The sequence below is a fragment of the Calonectris borealis genome, chromosome 13, assembly GCF_964195595.1.
Source record: "Calonectris borealis chromosome 13, bCalBor7.hap1.2, whole genome shotgun sequence".
Lineage (NCBI taxonomy): Eukaryota > Metazoa > Chordata > Aves > Procellariiformes > Procellariidae > Calonectris > Calonectris borealis.
The window spans coordinates 9,810,839-9,834,598 of NC_134324.1; the positions used below are offsets into that span (position 1 = coordinate 9,810,839).

Here is a 23,760-nt window from a genome sequence, read left to right on the forward strand (position 1 = left end):
TAGTAAATTCTGTCCCAGTTCCAAAAAATGACAGCACTTGAGCTTAACAAAACCTCTTTCTCACTAAGCTTTCAATCTCATCATGCTCTTAGCCAAGTCCATATTAGCAGTTTGAGCCAAATTAAATAGAGGAAAACTTCAGTGTAATAAGCTAAGAGTATGATTACTGGAAGTACTGGTTAACTGGAAAGCATCTCTTTGTAGATGCTTTGTGCAAGAGTCATCAAAATAATTGCAGTACTTTGGCAAAAGCCAAACAAGGAGCAGAGAGTATTACTAGAATACGCTGGCTGTTCTACAGCTCTGCGGTGACAGCAACGATCGTCTTTCCCTGCTGAGTTATTACCTTCAGAAGACTACTTGGCAATAATCAGAGTACAGCTGTAGAAGGTACGCTTCAGCGATAAACAACACAAGGTTTACGAGCAAAGAGAAAGGATTTCTTTAACCTAACCAACATAGTTGGGAACTGGGGTTGTTTAGCCTCGAGAAGAGGAGGCTGGGGGGAGACCTCATCGCGCTCTACAACTACCTGAAGGGAGGTTGTAGCGAGGTGGGGGTTGGTCTCTTCTCCCAAGTAACAAGAGATAGGACGAGGGGAAATGGCCTCAAGTTGCGCCAAGGGAGGTTTAGATGGGACATTAGGAGAAATTTCTTTACTGAAAGAGTGGTCAGGCCTTGGAACAGGCTGCCCAGGGCAGTGGTTGAGTCACCATCCCTGGAAGTATTTAAAAGACGTGTAGATGTGGTGCTTAGGGACATGGTTTAGTGGGCATGGTGGTGTTGGGTTGACGGTTGGACTCAAAGATCTTAGAGGTCTTTTCCAACCTTAATGATTCTATGATTTTATGATTCTATGATAGTTGGAGAACTGAGAGCAAAAAAAAACACCCCAAAAAACATCAGCGAGCTTTCAGGCTCTTACACGCTACAAACCTGAGGCAGAATTTCCGGACCTGAAAGAAAGTTTTTCTCTTTCCTGTGCCTCCCACCCAAACCCATATTGCTTTGCTGTGGTGATAGTGTGGATTTAGTTACATCAAAGTGATCTCAAATCTCCTACTTTCACCATGATTCAACACAGCTAGCAGGAAGCTCATCCAAATAGAGAGATTTTAATCTGGTTTTGCATTTGGATTTGAAGTATTATCTAGAAGCCACATTTCTACAGCTGGCAATACAACCGAGAGGGGTTGCTCCCATAAAACATTTTTTTGCAAATGTTGAGTAAAACTGAAGTATTTGAGAATCATCTTGATGAACCTTAATAACCCTGGCAGATCTGCTCCTCCCAGCTCCACCGTGCCCATTCCTGGACCTGAAGATCTCAGCTGCTGCCCGACCATGGTGCTGGGGTGAGAAGAAGGGAAGGAGGTTTCTGCACTGCCCTGACCATACCCGGGTTCCCACTCACCTACCTCCTGCTCTTGCTTGGGTGAAGGAAAAACCCTCCAAAACTGAAAGTTTCTTTTTTTTTTTTAAATGAAAAAATAAATCAACATTTCCCTTCCAGGGGAAATTCTGAATATTTGAAGTTCCAACTCAGAAGTAAGTTTATTGAATACTTTCCAGTGAATGGAAATACCCAATCTGTGAATAACTCTACCTAGTAAGCCATGAATCTACCTTGAATCACCATGGCTTACAATTCGGTGTGTTCATCTATTGATTCCTTTAAAGCTATCCAACTATGTCATGGCATTCCTTAATTGAAATAAATTAAAATTCACAAAAAAAAAGTGTTTACTTCTTCTAGCATGCCAAATACAGAAAACTTAATTTATATAACATGACATATTAAAATAAGAAAAGCTCACTTATGGGGAGTAATTAAAATCATTATTGCCACAAAAACTGTAGAATTGGAAAAGAAAAATCCAAATAACTTGCTTTTTAACTTCACAGTTTATTCCTTAATTTTGAATGATCTGCTCACTGAACTGAAGGGAACAAAGTATACTTTCTTTGAATCTTTCGAAGAAGCCATTTCTAATGTATTTATTTGGCACTTGAACACTTTGGGTCCAAGCAACTAGGTAATACCTTTCATCAGTTTAGCAACCTGGCATTTTCAATGACTTCAGCAGCTAACAGAGACATAAAATATCGGAGCCACGTTTGGTAAGGCTACAGCAACCTCAGTCAAATTCCAGTCTGAGAATTTATTAACTCTACAGTGTTATGAAAAAAACATGCCAATGTAAGAAAATAGCGTGGCATTGAGTACACACGGGGTGAGAGCACAAGTCTTGTGCACAGCTCCATCTCAGTTTCATTACCCCAGCCAAAAAAATTACAGTTGTACCATTCCCCACTGATGGCGTGGGCCGAGTTCACTTTTGAAAGGGAAGAGGGCAAAGCAACACTCAGCTTTTCTTCTCTGGGTTCTGCATGCCTCAAACATGGTTCCTCATTAACCCACTCCACCTCTTCTGTCTCAGTGTATTTTCTCAACCCAAGAACGAAATGCCATGCAATTATATTGAAAAACATTCAAACGTATTTATTCATTCTTTAAACAAACTTACAGATCAAGTAACTGCAGTGAAGAACAAACAAATGATAGCACAACTTGGAAAATTTCAAGCTAAAAAAACCCCCCTAACCATAAACAAGACACATTCAAGAAAATGTACTCCGACACTTACTTTACATGCCCAAACGCAGGCTCAAGAAATCCATCCATTAGGAAGTGTGTCAATCACTGTTCTTCAGGAAACAAAGAACTACCCACAACATTTCTATATAGTGATCTAAACCATCCTCTGCATTTAAGCGTTCCTTTTGGCCTCGTACCTTCCGCCTGTTTTTTCCACTCCTTTGGCTTTATGAATTTGAGTGTTTTTTTTTGTTTTTCAAACCAGTAAGCTTTGGTTTTATCATAAAGACCAAAACAAAAGTCAAAAGAATTTAAGGTAAAGTACCGAGGATCATCGTCGTAGATTGCTATACTGAAAGCCACAAAGTTTTTATTATACTGTTATGCTTACTTACCTTGAAATCATACATTTCTGTTTGTCTAGTGGTGTACGATGAGCAACATTCTAGATGAGGTAGATTTGAGAAATATTTATATTGCTGTAATGATATGAATGTTGTGGGGGACAGGGAGTGAAGCTGGCACAGGAATTTAATTACCCTTTCCCCCACACTATTCCTTTACCTCTGGAATATCAAATAGTGCTGCTAGCTGACTTTGTATAACCTGAGTTTTGTTTTATCTCACTGAAATCCCTGAGGCTTTATTCTTGTTTTGTCTCATTAACCAATTTTTATAATGTCTTTTTTTTTTTGCCTGATTGTAAGTAAAAGATTTAAGCTAATATGGGATCTGCTAGTTCTGCTACATTTCTCCTCTCCTTTCTACCACCCGTAATGAAAGGTAGATAAGAGATGTGGAAGAAAATGTGTATGAGAGGCTCAGGGGGACTGGGGAAAGAATTGGATTTATTAAGAGAGGGTGGGAATACATAAGAGGGTAAAGGATGTAAATCTGTAGCTAAAAAGCAAACGCCATTAGTTCTACTTCTCACAGAACAGTACGTTCTAAAAATGTACCATTTCATTTCAGGTATTTGATTGAATTGACTTTGAGGACAGGGCTGAACTTTAAAAGGTTAGTGACTATAGAGTTTGTTCCTAGCAAACTTCTGAGGAGGTCTCTTCCCAGTCTGCTAAGACCGTCTGTATCAACGACTGATGTGTCTGCACTTAGCTGGGAGGAGCAAGAAATTCCTCAACACTAACCATAACCAGCTTGCGTGGGTCCCTTTCTGCCCATGACATTACTTTCTGCCTCCAGCACAGTCAAGGTACTGCTGTTAACACCCTTGCAGCACAGGGTAGAAACTAATGCTCAGAATTCAGCGCACAGAAATGTCACAGTTGTGCCAGAAAACATCTGTTGAGCTTTGCTGGGTAAAGCAACCTCAAAACAAAACCATCAAAAAATGAACAAATCACTTAATGATTTTACAAAAAAAAAAATAGTCATCAAGCTGCTGCAGTAAAATACAGAAGAAATTCTTTTTTAAAAGTCAAATCAGCACCTTGTTTTAAATTGCTAAGCTCCTAGAGGAGAAGCTCACATCACAGCCTCATCACTATGGGAAGAATAACGCTTATCCCTTAGAAAGCAGGCCAAAGGTTGTCATCCTCTCCTCCCCCAAATCCATCAGCTCAGCAGTAAGGATGGGTCTTGAAGTCTTCTTTGAATTAATTTGGTTTCAGTGGTTTAGCACTTGCTGATCAATTTGATCACAGCTCCTTAGACTCATGCATCCATCCTGGTAATTTTGCTGGACAGACTCAGGATGACTTAGCTTCCAAAAATCAGGTGTTTTCGGGCCAATATGGCCAAAGTAGAATCACAGTCTGGTGAGACTCAATACAGTTATCTGCCACTGCACAACACAGGTAAAAAATTCTATTTATCATTCTAAACAAAGTCTAAGTAACTCAAGAAGTCCATGAAGGCAAGGCATCTGAGGACAGGCACTTGAAAGGATAAAAAACTAAGCCTTTTCTATGAATACCAGCTGGAAAGCGGAGAGGCTTTTCATACACATTTTTAAAGAAAAAACAACCCTCTTTTATGGGGTTTGACCAGGCCACAGCACGTCAACCAGAAGTGTAAGGTCAGTCCATAAATGCCCTCTGGAAAGTGCCCTGCCCTGGAGCGTACGAAACGGGCCATCCACAAACGGTCCACGCTCTGGCAGCCTACCTGGCAGCAGTTCCGCGTAGTAGCACTAACGAGCCATCTACTGTAAACGAGCCTCATCTCACCTGCTGCAAAATCGAGCCAAATACTTCAGAGAAGTCACAGTACTTGCTCCAAAGTACTCATTTACAGTCTAATGTGAGGCACAAACACAAGTGCAAATGACAAGTAATGGGGCAGAGCTGGCTGGAGCCAGAACGAGGGATGCTGCAACACAGTCAGGTGGAAGTTATGTACACGCTCATCTCAAATGATCCCAGATGAGTACTTCTAGCGGAGATGGAGGAATGGCCACTGTTAGTGATGTCTCTTCTGAGCATCAGAGAAGCAAGGCTCAGAAAGGACCCAGCGAGGTGACAGTTGGTGAATGTCTTGCCGGCCTCTTCACATCTACATTGTCACCTGAGGTACGGGAGCAGGAATGAAAGTTTCCTCATCTTCCACTGGTAAAGCAGAGTTTATCGGTTTTCTTTTTCAGAATTAGCACACTCAGGAGCTTCTATTACAATTAAAGAATGATTTTCTTCTTCCTTAATTAACCTGTCATAAGCATTCACAGAATCATCCTTTGCACAGCTCTGAAAGAGAACAACAACATTTTTAACAGCGCTTCTTCATGGCGAGCATTATTTTTTCAGCCCAATAAGACAGACCCGTTTCACAACGCATAGCTTATATTACAGTGAAAACGCCAAGGTAGCTGGGCAACAAATTGTGCTTATTAGGGTCATGGCTTAGGCCCGATTGGCAGAAGAGTTGTCCTCTCTGGAGACAAGGAAGAACTGAAGGTTGGCCCCCATCTTAAGAGTGCTTCCAACTACGGCTAACGGGTGAAGCTCAGGCAGGAAGATAGAGAAGTGAGGATAAACACGTTTAGTAGAGTTTTCACTGAGACCCTGAGCACATAGAGAATATCAAGATAATATTCAGAAGCAAGAACATAGCGTTACTTGGGGCAGTAACAAAGCACTTGTCAAAGCACGACAAACTGTTACAGCTACCATGCTTATGATCCTCATGGCCAAGAGTCCCATCTTAGTCCCATAATGACCAATACATGCTGAAATAGTTATCCAAAAGGTAGTAAACTAGGAGGCCAGATCCATGCTTTCCACATAGTTCTGGTTTATTATTAGGTGAACTCGGAACACTCCTGTGGAAAAAGGGAGTACTGGATTTTGGACTCTGACTCCATTTGCAATTGGGAGGCCACAAAAGGAGACTTATTTTCAAAAAGTCAGCGATTCCTTTAACTCCTGTTCAGCTGAGAACATCCAATGCACATGCAGCACCAGACACCCAGATAGTCATTATCCTCTACAAATGTTTCACAGGTGGCATCAATTTTGAGATGCCACAGGGAGTCAGAAGGTCCCTTCCATACAAGGACTCTGTTCAGAGAACAACATATATTGCCTCATGTCCAGGTTTGAATTAGGGCTTGTCAGTGTACTTCCCTTAGGATTTTTATAAAGAGCTACTGAGTTAGATTTGTTTAGAAATAAGAGTTTCCATAATCAGTATTATGTTTATTTTTTGTGAAAGAAAGGCCCATAGCAAGTCTTTTATCAACCAAAGCTTGAAGCAGCTATAGTTAGTTTTGTTCTTCAGCCAATGAGAAGCTCAGTGTCCTGATTTACTTCATAGCTATGTGACTGTGATAAATGTGAAAGTGCTAAAAATATAAGTTTCTGGAAGTCAAATATGAATAGCTTTATTTAGCATCATAATATAAGCAACTAGCAGAGAAAGACCTGAGCGTTCAGGAGAAGTAGTTTAATGGAGTTGCAAACAAACAAACATAAAACCAAAAAACCACCCCCCCCCCCCCCCAAAAAAAAAAACCCCAAAACAAAACACAACTTAACAACCAGAACCGCCCCCCCCCCCCCCCCGCAAAAAAAGCCAACCCTCAAACCAACCCAAAACACATTTAAGGGACTACTAGTCTGTGAAATAACAGAATAATGCAATTCTACTAATGTATCTAGAAAAGTATATGCAATTTGAGGGGAAAAAAAATACCCCTCAGGTTTGGGTAATTGTTTCTGAACAACTCTTACTATGGTAAATACTTAATCTTCATACGATATACTTACTTATATACAGTTGGTTTTAAGATAGACATAGGTACTAGGAAAAAGAAAATTGGAAGCCTAAGATTCCAATTCAATAGATTAGTTGGCCCAACAGCTTCTTACTAACCTGGGAATCCTCATTCTGCTCTCCAAACATGCGCTTAAGAATTTCTCTAGGGTCCGGGATTGGCGGAAGAATTAATATCTTCAGTCTTCAGAAAATTAAAAAGAAAAGCTTTAGATGAAAGATGCATTAATTTAAAAATCACCATTTCAATGTCATACTTGGGTGTGGTCAAGAAAATCTGTGGAATCAGCTTTGGCATCACTGGCCAGCTTTCATTCTCTGCAACTGTAGCCCCATTTCTCATTTTTACTCCCCAAACCAAAAGGAAATGGGAATATTCACACAGACAGATTCTAAATAACTTTCACTGTTGACAAAGACAGCAGCAAAAGTAGACTTTAAAGTAAAATATACTATATAAGCTTAATTTTGAATTTGGACTTCATTGCTTAAAGAGAGGGGATGCAATAGCTGTGCGACAAGAATCTACCTGTAAGCATACATAAGCAATGTTACCCAAGTGCAACCAGAGCAGGTGCGTGATCTATAACCTAATTCCAATGACTGAGGCACAACGGCGCTGCCGTTTTTGTTATGCAGTGCGAGTTACGGATAAAACAGCTGCTACTGAAACATGCCACATCACGGGCAGTTACCTGGAAGAGAGTTGAATTGTAACGTGGGTCAAAGACCAACCAGGATTAGGGATTGTAAGGAAAGAGAGATCGTTATTTACCTTTTTAGATAAACTAGTAGAATTATTGTAGATACTGCTACTATTAATGGGATGGTGATTATTAAAACCAAATAGAATGTAGAGTCCGCCTTCTCACCTGGAAAACAAAAATTGTACAAACTTAAGGATATTTTTGAAGGCTTTTTAGGAATAATGACAATGAATTAATTAATTCTCTAACTAATTCACAGACTGAATGTTTTTCAAATACACTAGCACTAGGCAAGGACTCATTTTTCAAAGCATGATACTATAACGTAGATACATTTGGCAAGAAAATGAAAACCAGCGAGACTCAGGGCTGAAAAACTGAGAGCACTGGAGAGGGGTTATTGCACAGCTACACGGAGGGCAACCCCATCAACGTATATATACCAGTACAGGCAGTAATTGATGGCACTGCTGAAGGCCTAGAGCTCTCTTGCCCTCTGTTCACATAAAATTAAATAGATACATAGGAAGATGATCTTCAACTCCCATTTACTTAGCAGACAAAAGGTATTAGACACCTTACAGATGAAGAATAAAGTGCAACAAATTGCAGGAACAATAGTTCTCACCAATACTCTTTTCTTCACTCCAGTCGCTACAGAGCTTGCTGCTGTAACACTCGGGCTTTGGTTTTGCTCTCACTTTGAAGACGTACTTGCTATTAGGATCAACGCTAGGAATTGACGTATAATTATTTTCAACCTAAGGTGAAAAGAAAAGGTAATTTGGCTTTGTTCAATTACCAGCGTATTCTCAGTCACTTACAAGCCCGTTTCCATTGTGCAGTTAATGTATTCTGAACCTTGTGACGGAAGATCTTTTTGTGAATTCTGAACTTCATAGAAAAGGACACCGTAGCATTTAACCAGCACAGACTGCCTAAACAGATTCCAAAGCTAAGATTTAAACTTATTCACTGCTACATCTATTATACAGCATTTGGCACCAATGATTAAACTAAGACTCAGAGTCTGGAACAGTGCCTTTTTTTTTTTTTTGGAGGAACATCTGTGATTTACACTGCCTTCCCCTCCCTGTCAGGGCAGCAATGCTGATGCAACTTTGGCCATGCAGAAGTCTTCTGTGATGCCTCTACAGACATGCAAACACACTAGCTGGGATCAAACTTCACTTATTTTTGATCCAAAATGCCAGTTTCTTGAGAAGTGTTGATATTACTGGATTTTGCTAAATTTGGGGTAGGACAAACAACTAAATATGCTCCGCAGGAGAAGACTGCCACCTTACTTTTAAATTTATCATGTTGTTTACCATTCTGACCAAACAGTACAGTCAGTTTGGCTACGCAGATACAGGCATGAGTACATCCAGACACTGAAGTCAATGCTTTTTATATGTACACTAAAATCAGTGTATCTAAGAGTGCACACCTTTTTCTTCCCCCGCATCCTCAGTCTTTTTACTCCCTTGCTTTTCTACATAACATTCTGTGTTCTTGTGTGCTCACACAATCAATTTTGCTTTATGGTAATCAAGTCACGTCATTCAAGAACATCAAGAACAAGGTAGTCATCTGACCGAGCGCAGACCAACGACAGGAACACCCAACACCAGCAGAGCAAAGTCCCGTATTGCTGAGAAGCAAACAGGTATAGGCACTGCAGCCCATTTCCTGATAAGCGTTGTTTAGTTTAGTGTATCTTTATCGGACTGTTCTTATACGTTACTGCTTTGCCACAAATGATGGCAAGGATTCAGAAGACTCGTATGAATTGCGTTGATATTACTACCAGAAACCTACTGTATGGGAGAAAAATCTTATGTCCACACAACACTTCCAGCTAGTGCACCAGACCCATTCACATGCAGCATAGATAATTTTTCAATTTTAAACAGCAAATATTTGAGTTACTGTGAATATCAACACAAATAATAAAAGATATATAGAAAAAAAAAATCAGTTAACTGTAAGTAATGAAAAATTACTCTAATTATCTGAGCTGTGTCCAAGTCACCGTTGTGATATTCAACTTCATAAAATAAACAATTTTCTGGAAAGGCGTCCGATTCACTCCATTCTACATATATTTCATCATTAATCTTTGACAGTGTAACTCGTCTTGGTGTAGCAGGTTTTACTGAAACGCAAAATGGAAGCATTAGTTAAAAAGTATATTTCACTGCTTATAAAAATTGTTCAAGTCCTGTATTGCATAATATTATACTTATACCAGTTTAGGAATAGAAAGAGGAAAAAGTTAGCACCAAAAAGTCAAGAAAGAATAAAAATAACCAAAGAATAAGAGTAAAAATCAGTGGAAAATGCCCCCCCCCCAAAAAAAAAACCCCAAACCCTGTCTACATAATTCCCAAATCAAAGATCAGTAGAAGAAGGGAGCGTCTAATCATGTTGTCTCATCCACAGCTTACGCGGTGCAAGCTTCTCAAACACAACGATATACTAGCAAACTACTTTTTTTAATTATTTTGTATAATGTGGTGTTAAACTTACCAAGGGTGGTAGGATTTTTACTTGCACACACAGGCCTAATTTCTTCAGAATCATCTCTAATCAAAATACTTATAGCTGGGTAAGTATTGGTGACTTTTGGGAAGCTAAGATTGAAAATGCATCCAAAGTTCCCTTGGTGCACAGAAAAGTTGTTGCACTTCTTACTGTTTTTCAAACCATCAAACCTATAAGAATAAAATTTTTTTTTTAAAATTCAAAAGAATAGGACAGCAAGGGGCAAGCTTGTTTTTAAACCTGTTACAAATTCTAAAGACTGATCTTGCATTAAAGCTGTGCTATAGCATATATAAAAGTAAAGCTAAGCAAAGTAAGCAGCTTCTCACTTATCTCAAGCTTTAGAAAGAATATTATTTTTGTAAAGAGTGTCAAGTAGCGGAAAGAGAGGCAGGTTTGCTTTATATCCAAGCACCAAAGATAACAGCTGCTTTCAGCTTTGGTTCATATTTTCCACATGGGAAAACAATTTCAAGGAAAGAAAAATCTTTAGAAAGCAAACTAATTTGGATCACTTCCCCTCAACAGAATTTCACTTCCATGATAGAATGAGCTGATCAATCTCCTTCAGCAATGCCTCAGGTATCGCAGCTCTTGCTTGAGACGGTCGAGTTTCTCCTATTGCCTGCATTTGCTTTTCAAAATGTCAGTATTCACTTCCAATAACAGAGAAGCTATGACAACCTTCTTCCTTGCTTCTCTTTGTTCCCCAAGTCCCAATAAAAATATGCCAGTAGCTTTTCCTCCCGAGAAAACTGATTATTTATTTATATATTTCAAAGTGATACAGAGTAAATCAGAGCTTTATTTAGGAGCGACTTCACATCTCAATATACAGAGGCTGAGGAAGCCAAAACTGCCTGTCCTTTTTTCAGGAGAGACCCCTTTTTTATCCACCCTTCTCACCTCCCTGCCCTGGGGCTGAGGAAGACGGGAGGCATTCAGAGCAGGCAGCACCCCGCCGAGGCATCGCTCCGCTCTCCTAAGCCTCCGTTTCAGCAAGTATTGCTGTGCACTGACTGGATTCGTTCGTTCTAAGCTAATGGCATATTCATGTTCACTATGCATGAAAAGATAGGGTTTTAGAGGAAAATATCAATGAAGAAAAATATAAAATGGAACTAAGCAATATTTTTTTAGGTCATTGTTCAGTCATATCTGGGGGGAAAAAAAAAACCCAAAATAAAGATGAAAAGCCCCAAACACACAACCAAAACCAAAACCTCACCTGCATTATGGAAAATGTATCTTTCAGTCCAAAAGTCAAGTGTTTCCTTAGTTCTCAACTTTAAAACTAGAAAAAAGAGTCTTTTTCTTTCTAAGCAGCATGAATCAAAACACTTTGCTGTCACTGCAGCTACATCTTTCATTAAAACTAAGGGGTAAGTTGAAAATATATAGCTCTAATTAAAGCATTATTCCAGTAAATATCCATATACCCAGAAATTCAGATCTTCAATGCCTCATTGGCACTGTTCTTGTAATAAAGAAAAAAATTATTTGAGTAGCAGTTTAGAGAGAGAACAGTCCTCCCTGCATTTAACTAAAGCAGCAAGTTTTCTGCTGTTTGCTGTCAAAATACGTTAAATCGAACAGTTAGCCTGCGAGACTGCCACTGGAAAGGAAGAGGAAAAAGTTTATTTAGTCAGTTCAGATAAGACAGAAAGCTGATGTAAAACTACAAGGGGCTTTCAGAAAGAAAACTTCAATATTTCTACAGAAGCTAATGCAATCTGGCATTTCACAAGCCCCGTCAACATGCAGAAGTATGCAGATTAGCGCGCGCAGATCTTGCCGCCAAGTTTGTGCTCACACCACAACTCTGTTCCTTTGGAACAAGAGTCTATTTACGGCAGTCAGCTGGCAAGCGTGGATGATGATAAAAAGATGTCCTCTATAACTTCCAAGGCAAATTGGTTATTTATGACACAGAAGATACAAACAGAACTACTGCTAAGTGTTATTAATGCTTTCATACCACTTTCCAATCATTTAAGAGCTGACATATACATTAGTGAGTGATTCTGACTGAAGTGGCCCATGTTTGTTGGGCTGCAAAGAAAGCAATTAATGTATTGATACTGATCTAGCTCAGTTCTTAATTCTTCCCTCTTTGAATCCACAATTAGAAAAAATTAGAAAGCAATAGCAGTTATTTTTAAATGGGCTACAGAAGCAGCCAGTGGTTCACATAATAGTTACATCAACGTCCCAAAAAGACTCAGCAACAGCAACCTCTTGACCCTTCAGCAGTGAAGTTTTCTGTCGGACAGGGCCCAACGCTAACTTGTACACAATGCCCTGGGACCTTTCAAAGCAACAAGCAGCAGACAAGCAGCTGTACTGCGCCCAGCTCTGGAGCCCTCAGCACCAGGCAGACATGGACCTGCTGGAGCGGGTCCAGAGGAGGCCACAAAAATGATCAGGGGGATGGAACGCCTCTCCGATGAAGAAAGGCTGAGAGAGTTGGGGTTGTTCAGCCTGGAGAAGAGAAGGCTCCGGGGAGACCTTACTGCAGCCTTTCAGTACTTAAAGGGGGCTTATAAGAAAGATGGGGACAGACTTTTTAGCAGGGCCTGTTGCAACAGGACAAGGGGGAATTGTTTTAAACTAAAAGAGGGTAGATTCAGACCAGATACAAGGAAGAAATTTTTTACAATGAGGGTGGTGAAACACTGGCACAGGTTGCCCAGAGAGGTGGTAGATGCCCCGTCCCTGGAAACATTCAAGGTCAGGTTGGACGGGGCTCTGAGCAACCTGATCTAGTTGACGATGTCCCTGCTCATGGCAGGTGGGTTGGACTAGATGACCTTTAAAGGTCCCTTCCAATCCAAACTATTCTATGATTCTATACAAGTAAAATGCGTAATGTAAAACTAAAAAGATTAGCGCTAAAGCAGTTCAGAGTTGGGAATAGAAAGTTCATACGAACCAGTAGAACAACGTATAATTGGTATCACTGCTTGCGTTCTCCCCGGGACGCCACGTACAAATCATGTACTCCAAATTGTGCCAAACACAGCTCAAATCAACAGCAGCAGTACCTGGAATACCTGCAAGGCAAGTTGGAAAGATCTCTTAAGATTTATTTTGCCAGCAAAGTCTTCTCCCCAATTTCCAGAAGTAAACCTTCCCTTTTTACATAACTGAAACTGTCTGGAAGGCAAAGATGGGTTACCTCTCAGCCTGCACTGCCTGTCTCAGCACAGCCAGTGATGAATTCCAGTTGTTTATCGCTTGCAATAGCCGAAATCTCAGCAGAGTAACTTCTAAATGCAAGCTAATCATAACAGTGAAACTCAGTTTCCACCATGTCTGAATTACTACTTAGCACTACCTGATGCTAAGGATGAGGTGTTGAGTCAGGAAACTGTTTTGTTCTGTTAAACTACAGATACTTTAAAAAAGAGTTAAAGTAACCGGCAATTATAGGGATAGCACTTAGCTTTGTTATAGTTATTACAGCCATCAACATTAAAAATAGTCAGCATTTAATTATAGTTGTCTTCTCCAGATACAATATTAGTTTCTCAGTATTCTGAATATGGAAATACCTGTAGATCTTAAATATGGACAAAAGGAACACTGGGTAAGTTGGATTTTTAACCAAGACCCATATACCTCTAGACATTCAACTTCTTCAACATATTGAAAACCCCAATTACAGAACATAAATACAGATAAGTACATAGCAATTGTGAATAGAGACATCAATGTATCTCCCAGGCAGAGCAATTTCAGAATAAAGTCTTTCATATTCAATCTTGCATAGTTCTTTATACTGTATTATCATTTTACAGCATATTGGATATTTTTTCCTTGTAACAAGTAGCAACATCTCCACTAACTAAAAATAAAATGCATGTCAATTGTATCAACAGTCCAGACTTTTATTGATAGCAAACCCCAAACCACCTTCTACTTCTAAGCTTGCATTCTCCCTGAAATATGTCTAAGAGTATAGGAAAATGAAACTAGTTTTCCTATTCCAAGAAGTATTTAAAAGTATTTTACCTGCAAGCAGACTTCTAAAAGCCACAGCCTGTTTAGTACATGCTGTCCTAATGATCTGCTTCCCTGACCTTCCAGAATACCCTTCTGACAGACATGCAGACAAGCCTGATAAGGTCTCAGATTCTCCTGTCCACATGCAGTTTTCATCCACATCGAGTCACGCTCCTGGGTTAGGCAGACTTTTACTACTCAAGGCAAGAGGCTCTATTTCCTTGCTGTACCTCCTAACCTCCAGCATCCAGCAGAATACATTATTCCTTAAAGTCTGCTTCCTAACAATTTTGCCATGGACCCCTTATTTCTGGATGTCAAGAAACAACAAAATATTTTTTCTCTATTCATTTTGCTATGCAGAGCGTTGTAGACCCCAATCATCTCTTTTGAAAAAGACAGAACCTTACTATAATTATTTAATTAACTTATTCAACAGGTTGTTAAACTTGCTAGATTCATCCCTCTAACATTTACAAGTGTAGGGTTATTTTAGGGACTTATGCTTGTAGAGAAAAATCATACAAAATAAACTGACTTAGATGTTAGTCATGGAGTCAGCAGGCTTAATACAACCTCAGTTATCTCTTATCCCACAACGACAGGACGGCAGGGAATGACAGGAATCACATCGTTGCCTTGGAAGTGCATTTACATTTTACAAGCTTGCCCATAAACTTTCAAGCATCAGAAGACTCCAGCTGTGTTTAAATGTAGTATAATCATTCTGTTTAAACACTATCAATTGAACTAGCCCTTGTGCCTGATATCTCCCTGTTTCTCTACGACGCATTTCTGCAATATTTTATTAAAATAGCAGAGAAAACGAGGCCGTGTCTCCTCAGGCCAAGCGGCACATCTGTCCCAGGTCTGGCTGCTGCACGTGGTGTTACCTTTTGGCAGAAGAGAGGTCTCCACCCATCGGCTGGGCTTGCTGGCGTTATCGTACTTGCATTCACTTCTCACTTTGAAACGCATTTCCTCATTCAAGAACGTATCCGTCACACGGAAGCGACTCTTACTCCATTCCTGGGTTTAGATGGGGGGGAAAGAAAACCAGAACATTTGGCATACCATATCAGACACGTGGGAATTACTATTAATGTAAGAATACGTTACAGCCCCTCAGAAAGGCTGCAACTCGAAGCCAAATGAGTGTCTGACAACGTGGGAAAGCCTCAGCATCACTTAGCTTTTCTTTTTCCTCATCAGGCACACTCAGAACTCACCAAAGGAAAACTACTGCCGCTCCAGTGACCTGTAGACATGAGCAAAGGCCACACAGAGATCAAGGAACAAGTATAACGTGGGAGCAAATGATCCTAGAGTAAGTCTTCACGGATAATGCAAAATAAGCATGTTTATACTACAGCTATATAAACAGGAGCTTACAGATCATCTTCATCTTTCTGTGTGTGTGCACATGAGCGCATGATGAACAGAAGAAAGAACATTTGAAGACGTAACCAAAAAGCAGTGGGAAGAGTTTGCAGGGATTTAAGGAGCAAAAGAAAAAAATTACCAATACAAATCCACAAATGGCTATTAAATACAGTGACACCACATCAGGCCCAAGTAGTCCATGAGCTTCCATTTTCAGAAGAGAGTATGTGTTTGTGTGAGAAAAAGGCTTATCCTTTTATTATACACTTTCTTGAGCTTGTTTTATTGGGCTAGGGGGGTGTCATTTACTCAGCTGGAAACAGGATACAAAAAAAATATCTTTGTTATGACCAACGAATGGTGTAATCACTTGTGTATTAAAAAAGAAAAATAAATATTGGCCCTAATGAGAGGGCAAGGAAATCAAACAGCAATGAACAGACCAGGTTCTACCAGCTGTAATGCCAAAAGATGCAGCAAGATGATACACAGTCTGGTTCATCCTGTCGTGTGAAACCACTGCCCCACAGCTCTTTCACGGCTGCTGACCTCAACATCCGTTAGACCCTTCCACAAACTCATTCAGCTCATTAACCAAGCAGACCTTCAACTTGTAATTTGTTAATGAACCCATCAGAAGAGGTAAACAGGTTTCTGCTGAGTTAGCAAGTTCAACTGGCTCATCTAAAGGTCCGATGAAGACCATTAGAGAAAAGGGTGTCAAAAATGAAATATCACCCCACAGTCGGTGCGTATTCAAGGCTTCAAATTCTCACCATTTGGAATTATGGACTGATAGCATATTATCTTACTGGCAATAAATTGTAAAAATATTTGTCCTACAGCCCCTTCAGTACCATGGCAATGCTGCTCTCACTCCTGACCAAACTGTTGTTAGTCCACACCAAGGATCACATCTGGGCTGCAAACCATCTAACACAGACATAAAAACAAAAGCCCAAAACAAAGAAGTTTTACAATTTCTGTTCCAGGAAACGAATGTGTTCCATGTTGTCTTCAGAACACAACCCCATGCCTAAGTGCAGGGACAGGGCAAATGTGGGAATATGTTAATACTTGGCCTTCCTCCAAAAGACGCTATGCTGTCAAATCACAGCTACACAAAGGTTAACGTGCAGCCTCTTTCTTAAATTGAGTTCAAAGTGAAGGAGGGCAGCCTTTGCAAATTCCCATTTAAGTCTTAAGGATGTAGACTGCCCTGTATATACCTCATTTTTTCCAGAAAGCTGCAAAAGCAAAGACTGAAACAAGTTTTTTCACATTATTATTATGGTACTTTTGCGTTATCAATAGCAGCTCAATTATCAGAGAGCGACAGACAGATTTTTCTGATCTGAAGATCCCACGTGTTGGTATGACTAATTTTTGAGGTTTTGATCCCATGACAAGAATTAAAGGCTATATTAAAACTGTATTTACATATATTTATATATGTATATATGCTTACACGCACACAGTTTTATTACAATAAGACATCTACTGGAACATAGCAGAGTTTAAAGAGGCGACGCACTTACTCTTTTGTCCTGAGGGACCTCATCAATCACAATGTCGCTGGAATACTCCAGGTCGCAGCTACTGCTGACGTTCTCTGGGGGGTTCCACGTCCAGTTTAGGGTGCAGATTTGGATAAATGAGTACTCCAGGTTGGATGGAGGTGGAAGAACTTTTGCTCCTAAAAGAAAGAAGTTATCAGTATAATAATCCTGTTCATCCACATTTTACCGTTAGCAATACTGACAGATTTTTAACTCTCCAACAGAAAAGAACACAAATGACTTCTCAACTTTGTCAGCTCGTATTTGTTATCAGATAAGTTACTGCCCACTAAATTGTTTCTACTATTCCTGTTATCTCAGTCCACCAATCATTTAAATAATTATAAGAAACACACACACAAAAAAAATCATTGAAAAAAGTAATTTTTAAGAAATCGCAGCATGCGACAATGTAGTGGTTGTGATAACGAAACTTATGCTCGGGGAGGGAAGATGAGTCTCATTTATCAGGTCTTTTCTGCTGCAAGTTTGCATCACGCATGCTAAATCTTTAGTAAAAATAGTATATACATTTTGTGGAGCAATTAATACTTTATTCTACCCCAAAATTATCCATCAATGCAGTTTTAGAGAGAAAACTTTAAAAAAGGCGATTACATCTTGCAAGCGACAGCAAGATAGAAGCGCAATTTAGCCCAATCGAAGCAAAACCAAGAACATTAAAAAACAACAAAGAAACCACAATGCTTTTTCAATTACTTACCTATTCAACTTTTAATGCTACGCTCTGGCACAGTGAGCAAAGCCAGTGTGGGATAAATAGTAATTTACTGCTGGTGCACTTCAGCGGTACATTTTTTGACCTCCCCAAAAGGAAGATAGAAGCAGAGAAAGAGCCACGACTCAGCGATAAGCGCTGGGATAAATCCATTTGTGCATTCACCCTTCCTTACTCTTGTGCACTGAGTCACAGACTACCCTATATCCAGCCACACAGCTTGAAGGTCACATTAGAAAACAAAGAAGCGAAATACGGTAGAAAATAGAAAACTGCCAGGAAAAATTAAAGTATGTGTCAGACTCCAATTCTAGAAAAGATTACCAATTGGTAATTCCCTAAGAAAATGAAAGTGAATTTTGTTTTTTTAAAGGGCTACTCTAATGAGTCCTAGTAGAAGATATTAAGTAAGAGGCCAAATGAGACGGCTTCTTAAGAGTATCTACGGGTATCATCACCGAGGCACCACCACCTATTTATCTGCAGAAAGAAAGTACCTTTGTTATGCAGTAGTTTCACAAACACTTCGAACTGACATCAACTAGAGCTGCAGGTCTTACTCATCCCAGGAAACCAGGCTCAACCCGCCCCAACATTTGGGAGAGCACATAAGGAAAGGGCAGAATAATTCCACCGAGATCAGTTTTCCCATCAAGGTCACGGTGCAGCCCCATTTCCTTCTGCTAGCGCAAGGAAGAGGGCAGACGGAAAGGCAAAACAGCTTCTTTCAGCAAGAATTCTGCTCAAAGCATCCATGACACCATTATCTTACATTTCCTGAGAGCCTTAGCTGCCAAAGCTTGAAGAAAATTCATCAAAGTCCTGGAGCTTTCTTAGGTCTTTGCATAGTTAAAGGACAGGCGACGGTAGAGATCAGACATTATTACCATCTGCGTGTCCGTGTGGATAACGTAAGCTCGCATGGAAAATGAGAATAATTACTAAGATTTACTGTGTTAGTCTGAATATGCTTAGCTTTTTTGAATACTTAAAACTTTTGAGATTTTTTTGTTTGTTTGTTCAGTTTTATAGCTGACCTTGGGAGCAGAGAGGAGAAATTTTTGTTCTTACAAGAATACAGTCTCCTCCGAGAAAACTCAGTCTAGCCAGAATATCTTTGCCTATTACCTGTTCCGCTAACAAAAACTTATGATGGGTTTTAAGAACAGCATCGGGGGCTTAAGTTTGGAAATACTGAGTCCTTCAGATCATGTAAAAAAGAAAAAAAAAAAAAAAGATTTAACAAGACTACACAGCTCCAAGCACTCTGTCTTTTCACGATCACACTTTTCATTACCTACAACAGCCACAAACCATTTAAAAAAATAGCATCATCTCTGATTGCCGTTCTGAAGTTCTAAACATTTCCTTTTAATAGGTTTGATTAGAAGTTATTGTGCTTAAGCTTGCAGATTTCTAACCTCACAAAGTAAGGACTGGGAATATTCAAGGTTTAGAAATAAATGAATAAATTGTATTAGCACAAAAAGCTTAAATCTAGTAGGTTTTAGCTTAGTCTATACAATTCTGAAGCTCATGCTTTAATGTTATACTCAGCTGAAGATTTGCTTTTATTCATAGGCTTGGCCAGTCTCATACTTTTGTTGTATAAAATATACATACAGTCTAATACTTTTGTTATTAAAATCTCATCGCTACAGCAATTTAGCAGAACAACTCAAAGACCAACTACAAAACATAGGCAAGACATTATTTCACTATTAAAAAACAAACCCACAGCGATGCTTCTAAGAAAATAAAGTGCAGCAGTAACTAGCAGAGATTAGCTGAGCAATCCTGCATAAAAACCATCTTATTTCTAAAAGCGATACTGTGGAAACATCAGCAAATACTTTGCATCAAGTATCGTAAAAGCGTTGTAAAGTATCATAATGTGATGGGTTGACCCTGGCTGGACGCCAGGTGCCCACCAAAGCCGTTCTATCCCTCCCCTCCTCAGCTGGACAGGGGAGAGAAAATACGAAAAACTCGTGGGTCGATAAGGGCAGGGAGAGATCATTCACCAACCACCGTCATGGGCAAAACAGATGCGACTTCGGGAAAAATTAATTTAATTTATTAACAATGAAATCAGAGTAGGATCTTAAATCTTAAAAACACCTTCCTCCCACCCCTCCCTTCTTCCCGGGCTCAACTTCACTCCCAAATTCTCTACCTCCTCCCCCCGAGCGGCGCAGGGGGACGGGAATGTGGTCAGTTCATCACACGTTGTCTCTGCCGCTCCTTCCTCCTCGGGGGGAGGACTCCTCACACTCTTCCCCTGCTCCAGCGTGGGGTCTCTCCCATGGGAGACAGTCCTCCACGAACCTCTCCAATGTGAGTCCCTCCCACAGGCTGCAGTTCTTCATGAACTTCTCCAACGTGGGTCCCTTCCACGGGGTGCAGTCCTTCAGGAACAGACTGCTCCAGCGTGGGTCCCCCACGGGGTCACAAGTCCTGCCAGCAAACCTGCTCCAGCCTGGGCTCCTCTCTCCACGGGTCCACAGGTCCTGCCAGGAGCCTACTCCAGCGTGGGCTCTCCAAGGGGTCACAGCCTCCTTTGGGCGCACCCCCCTGCTCTGGTGTGGGGTCCTCCAGGGGCTGCAGGTGGATATCTGCTCCACCGTGGACCTCCGTGGGCTGCAGGGGGACAGCCTGCTTCACCATGGTCTTCGCCATGGGCCGCAGGGGAATCTCTGCTCCGGCGCCTGGAGCACCTCCTCCCCTCCTTCTTCACTGACCTGGGTGTCTGCAGAGCTGTTTCTCTCACATATTCTCACTCTTCTCTCCAGCTGCAGGCGGTTGCACAGGTTTTTTTCCACCTTCTTGAATATGTTATCCCGGAGGCACTACCGCCATAGCTGATGGGCTCGGCCTTGGCCAGCGGCGGGTCCATCCTGGAGCCGACTGGCATTGGCTCTATTGGACATAGGGGAAGCTTCTAGTAGCTTCTCGCAGAAGCCACCCCTGTAGCCTGCCCCGCTACCAAAACCTTGCCACGCAAACCCAATACTTTGTATTTGTATTTTGTCCTCCTGTATTTTCTTAAGGTTGATTTTATAGTTATAAAATGAATTGTAGCCAGTTGAAAAATGACAATTCTCTAGTGTTTGCAACTGTATTTTTGCATAATGTTAGCAAAGACAGAACTAATAAGGCTTCGAGCCCCGTTTCTTATAAAACGCTCTCAGGCACACCCCCATCTTTCCTGAAACTAAAGTTCGTGCTTCCAAAAGCAGGGAAACTAAAAGTACCGGCAAACGTAATGGACAAAGCACACAGCAAGGGAAAGTGTTTCTGCCCAGAGCTCCCGCAATCGGCAGACCAGCTCCCGCAGTGCTGCCAGCGGCTGCCTTCGCCTTGCTTCCAGGAATCCGCCGCAAGACACACGCACAGAGAGAAGCCGGTGGGCTTCTGCTTTGGTTTTTAAGGCAGAGACAGTCTCGGGAACCGAAGATAGAGCTTAAAAGATTTCTGCTCACCCTGTCAAACGCTGCCTTACAGAGAGAGAAACGCAGATTTTTAAGGAACTCCGTTCCTCCGCCCGGCAAGAGGCAGGGCGCGCTACCGGCACTGCTCTTGCACACAGCTGGCGCGCTTCGGGCGATTTCTACTACAAAATGAAGGCATTTGACTTAGATACATGAAAATGTACGCACCGAGACCACAGCCGAGCGGGCACCGCAGCTCCCCCGGCCGCCCGACCCACGCACGGGAAGGTCCCCGCAGCGGCTCCCCCGCGGGTGTCCCAGCCCCGGCTCAGGCCGGCAGCGAGCGGCACGGCGGCCCCGGCTCCACCGGCCGGGGCGAGCGCCCGGGAGCGCAGCGGAGCGGGGCGAGCCCGGCTCGGGGCTGGCAGCCGCCCGGTGGTCCCGCTCCCCTTCCCGCTCCTACCTGCCGCCGTCCCCGCGGCGACCACCCAGCAGACGCCGAGGAGAAGCCGGCACGGCAGCGGGGCTCCGGGAGGACCCATGCCTCCGGCGTCCCTGCCGCCCGAGCGCGGCCCCTCGCTCCCACTTCCCGTCGCGGGGGCCGGGTCAGACGGGAAGAGCCGCGCCGCGGCCCGCCCAGGTAACCCGAGCCGAGCGGGGAGCGGCGGCCGGCAGCGGCGGCCCGCCCCCGCTACCTGGGCAGCACCGCCCCCGCACCGCCCCGCCCGCCCCGGGGCTGGGCTCCGGCCCCCACCGACCCCGGCACCGCTGGCCCCGGGCTGCCCGCTGCCGCGGGGCTGGGCTGCGTCTCCGCTGCGGCGAGGGGAGCTTCCCACGACATCCCCCAGCCCCGCGCTGCCGCCACCCCCTCCCTCTGTTGTCACCCCTTGTGTCACCCGCGCCTTCTTTCCGCTGGCTATCGCTGCCTCGGGCACCCACACCCCAGAGACGCTTTTCTTTCCCTTCTGTGCCTCCCAGGGGCCCTCCCCGGGATTCTTCTTTCTACAAACTTCCCCAAACGCCCTCTGCTTCAGCCCCTTCCAAACACGATATGGTCACCGGCAATTTTGCTCTCACTTTTATGGGTGTGATGCAGCAAGTAGTTTTCCCAAATTTTCACGGAAGTGGGAATATTGCGCAAGTGATATTTTGATACATTTCAGGATAAGAAAACATTTGGGATAAGGCTTTTTCTTCTGAACTAGATCTTTGTGGTAGCTAGCAAGCTTGCTGCTAGTTGCCACCCAAATACAGATAGTATAAAAATCGTGCAGATCCAGCAGAGAGGAAAATTTGGCGAAGTTTCAAGGCAAACCAAAATTCATTACTGAAAATCACTTATTCTTAAGCCAACGGAACATTTCAGTATTTACTCAGCTCTTCAAGGAGTTTTGCAAGAGTTCATCTGCTTTTTAGACGCTCATTTTAGAAAAAGGGAAGCAGGCCTTTTTATGACAGGGCGGGGAATATCCTGTGTTAATGTTGGTTTTTTTTTTTGCTTTTCTGTCTGTTTGTTTTTATACTCTTGGGAAAAGAAGAGGATTTAGCAGATTTCCTAGTTGCTGTTAGAAAGTGCCCAAGGGCCTGCAGTTATAATAAAATAAAAATTGTGGCTTAAAGCTCCAGGACGTGGAACGTTTAAGCTCTGTGACTGTGATCAGACTGTGCAACTACCTACAGCTGGCACGGACTATGCCTGCTAGTGATGACCTTTGTAGAGTAAAGCTGATCCGAGATACAGCGACTTCTCTCTTGCTTTCGGTTTCCTTGCTAATGTTTTCTTTTCTTCCTTCTTTCTGTTTTGTCCTCTCTTTCTCCTGGGAGAGCCAGTGCCAAACACACATCCAATGGTTCGCATGCTTTTGGCTGCCTGCCCATCGTCGGAGGCAGATGAAATGTTTTTCCCCGTCTCTCTCCCTCCTCCCCGAGCACTCGGCTTGTCATCACATTCCCATCCCGGTGCACGGCAATCAGAACTCCTGCCAAAGCCTTTGATCCCTGCCACCTACCCGAGACTTCCCGTTTCTCAACGTCCTGTCCTGCATCGTTCTGTTGCAAATCTCATGCTTGCTCATCATCTTCTCTGAAAATACGCCTGCGCTGCACTGACTAGAACTCATATAGACACACCTGGGGTATCTTTAAAATGATCTGTTAAATAAGTACATGTGGTATGGCTTCATGCTTGGTGTAAACTGATTTATGATCATGCTGGTGATCTGCCCTTGGCTGTGCGTTCCTGCTGTTTCCACCCATGCAACCAAAGCTAGTGATCGTGGGGCCGTGCAGCCCGTTTGCTGATGCATTAAAAAAAACAAACTAATAATTTTTTTCTGTACATGTTCTCTAAATCATATTAACAAATGACACTGATGCATGGTGTGGCTGCATGATTACTAGGTCGAACAAGAGGTAGCAGCAATGAGCAGCATGGGGCTGTGGGGAATTGTCCCTTTTGGGAGCAGAAGAGCCCTTAGTTGCCCCACACTGACGGTGAGATTCCTTCTTTATCATTTCTGATTTTGCAGAATTTTGCAGCTTCTGTGAATACTTTAGGTCT

General features: G+C 42.2%; 1 protein-coding gene across 1 annotated transcript; it reads right to left on the bottom strand.

Annotated features, from left to right (window-relative positions):
• Positions 1 to 3,330: 3,330 nt before the first annotated feature.
• Positions 3,331 to 21,901, bottom strand: IL13RA1 (interleukin 13 receptor subunit alpha 1). The gene is made up of 10 exons (XM_075162066.1): positions 21,664 to 21,901; positions 17,010 to 17,167; positions 14,982 to 15,117; positions 13,016 to 13,136; positions 10,069 to 10,253; positions 9,543 to 9,694; positions 8,165 to 8,297; positions 7,605 to 7,701; positions 6,929 to 7,013; positions 3,331 to 5,301 (listed from the first exon to the last, which is right to left on the bottom strand). The coding sequence occupies exons 1-10, from the start codon at positions 21,740 to 21,742 to the stop codon at positions 5,182 to 5,184; spliced, it is 1,266 nt and encodes a 421-aa protein (XP_075018167.1). The 5' UTR covers positions 21,743 to 21,901; the 3' UTR covers positions 3,331 to 5,181.
• Positions 21,902 to 23,760: the final 1,859 nt, after the last annotated feature.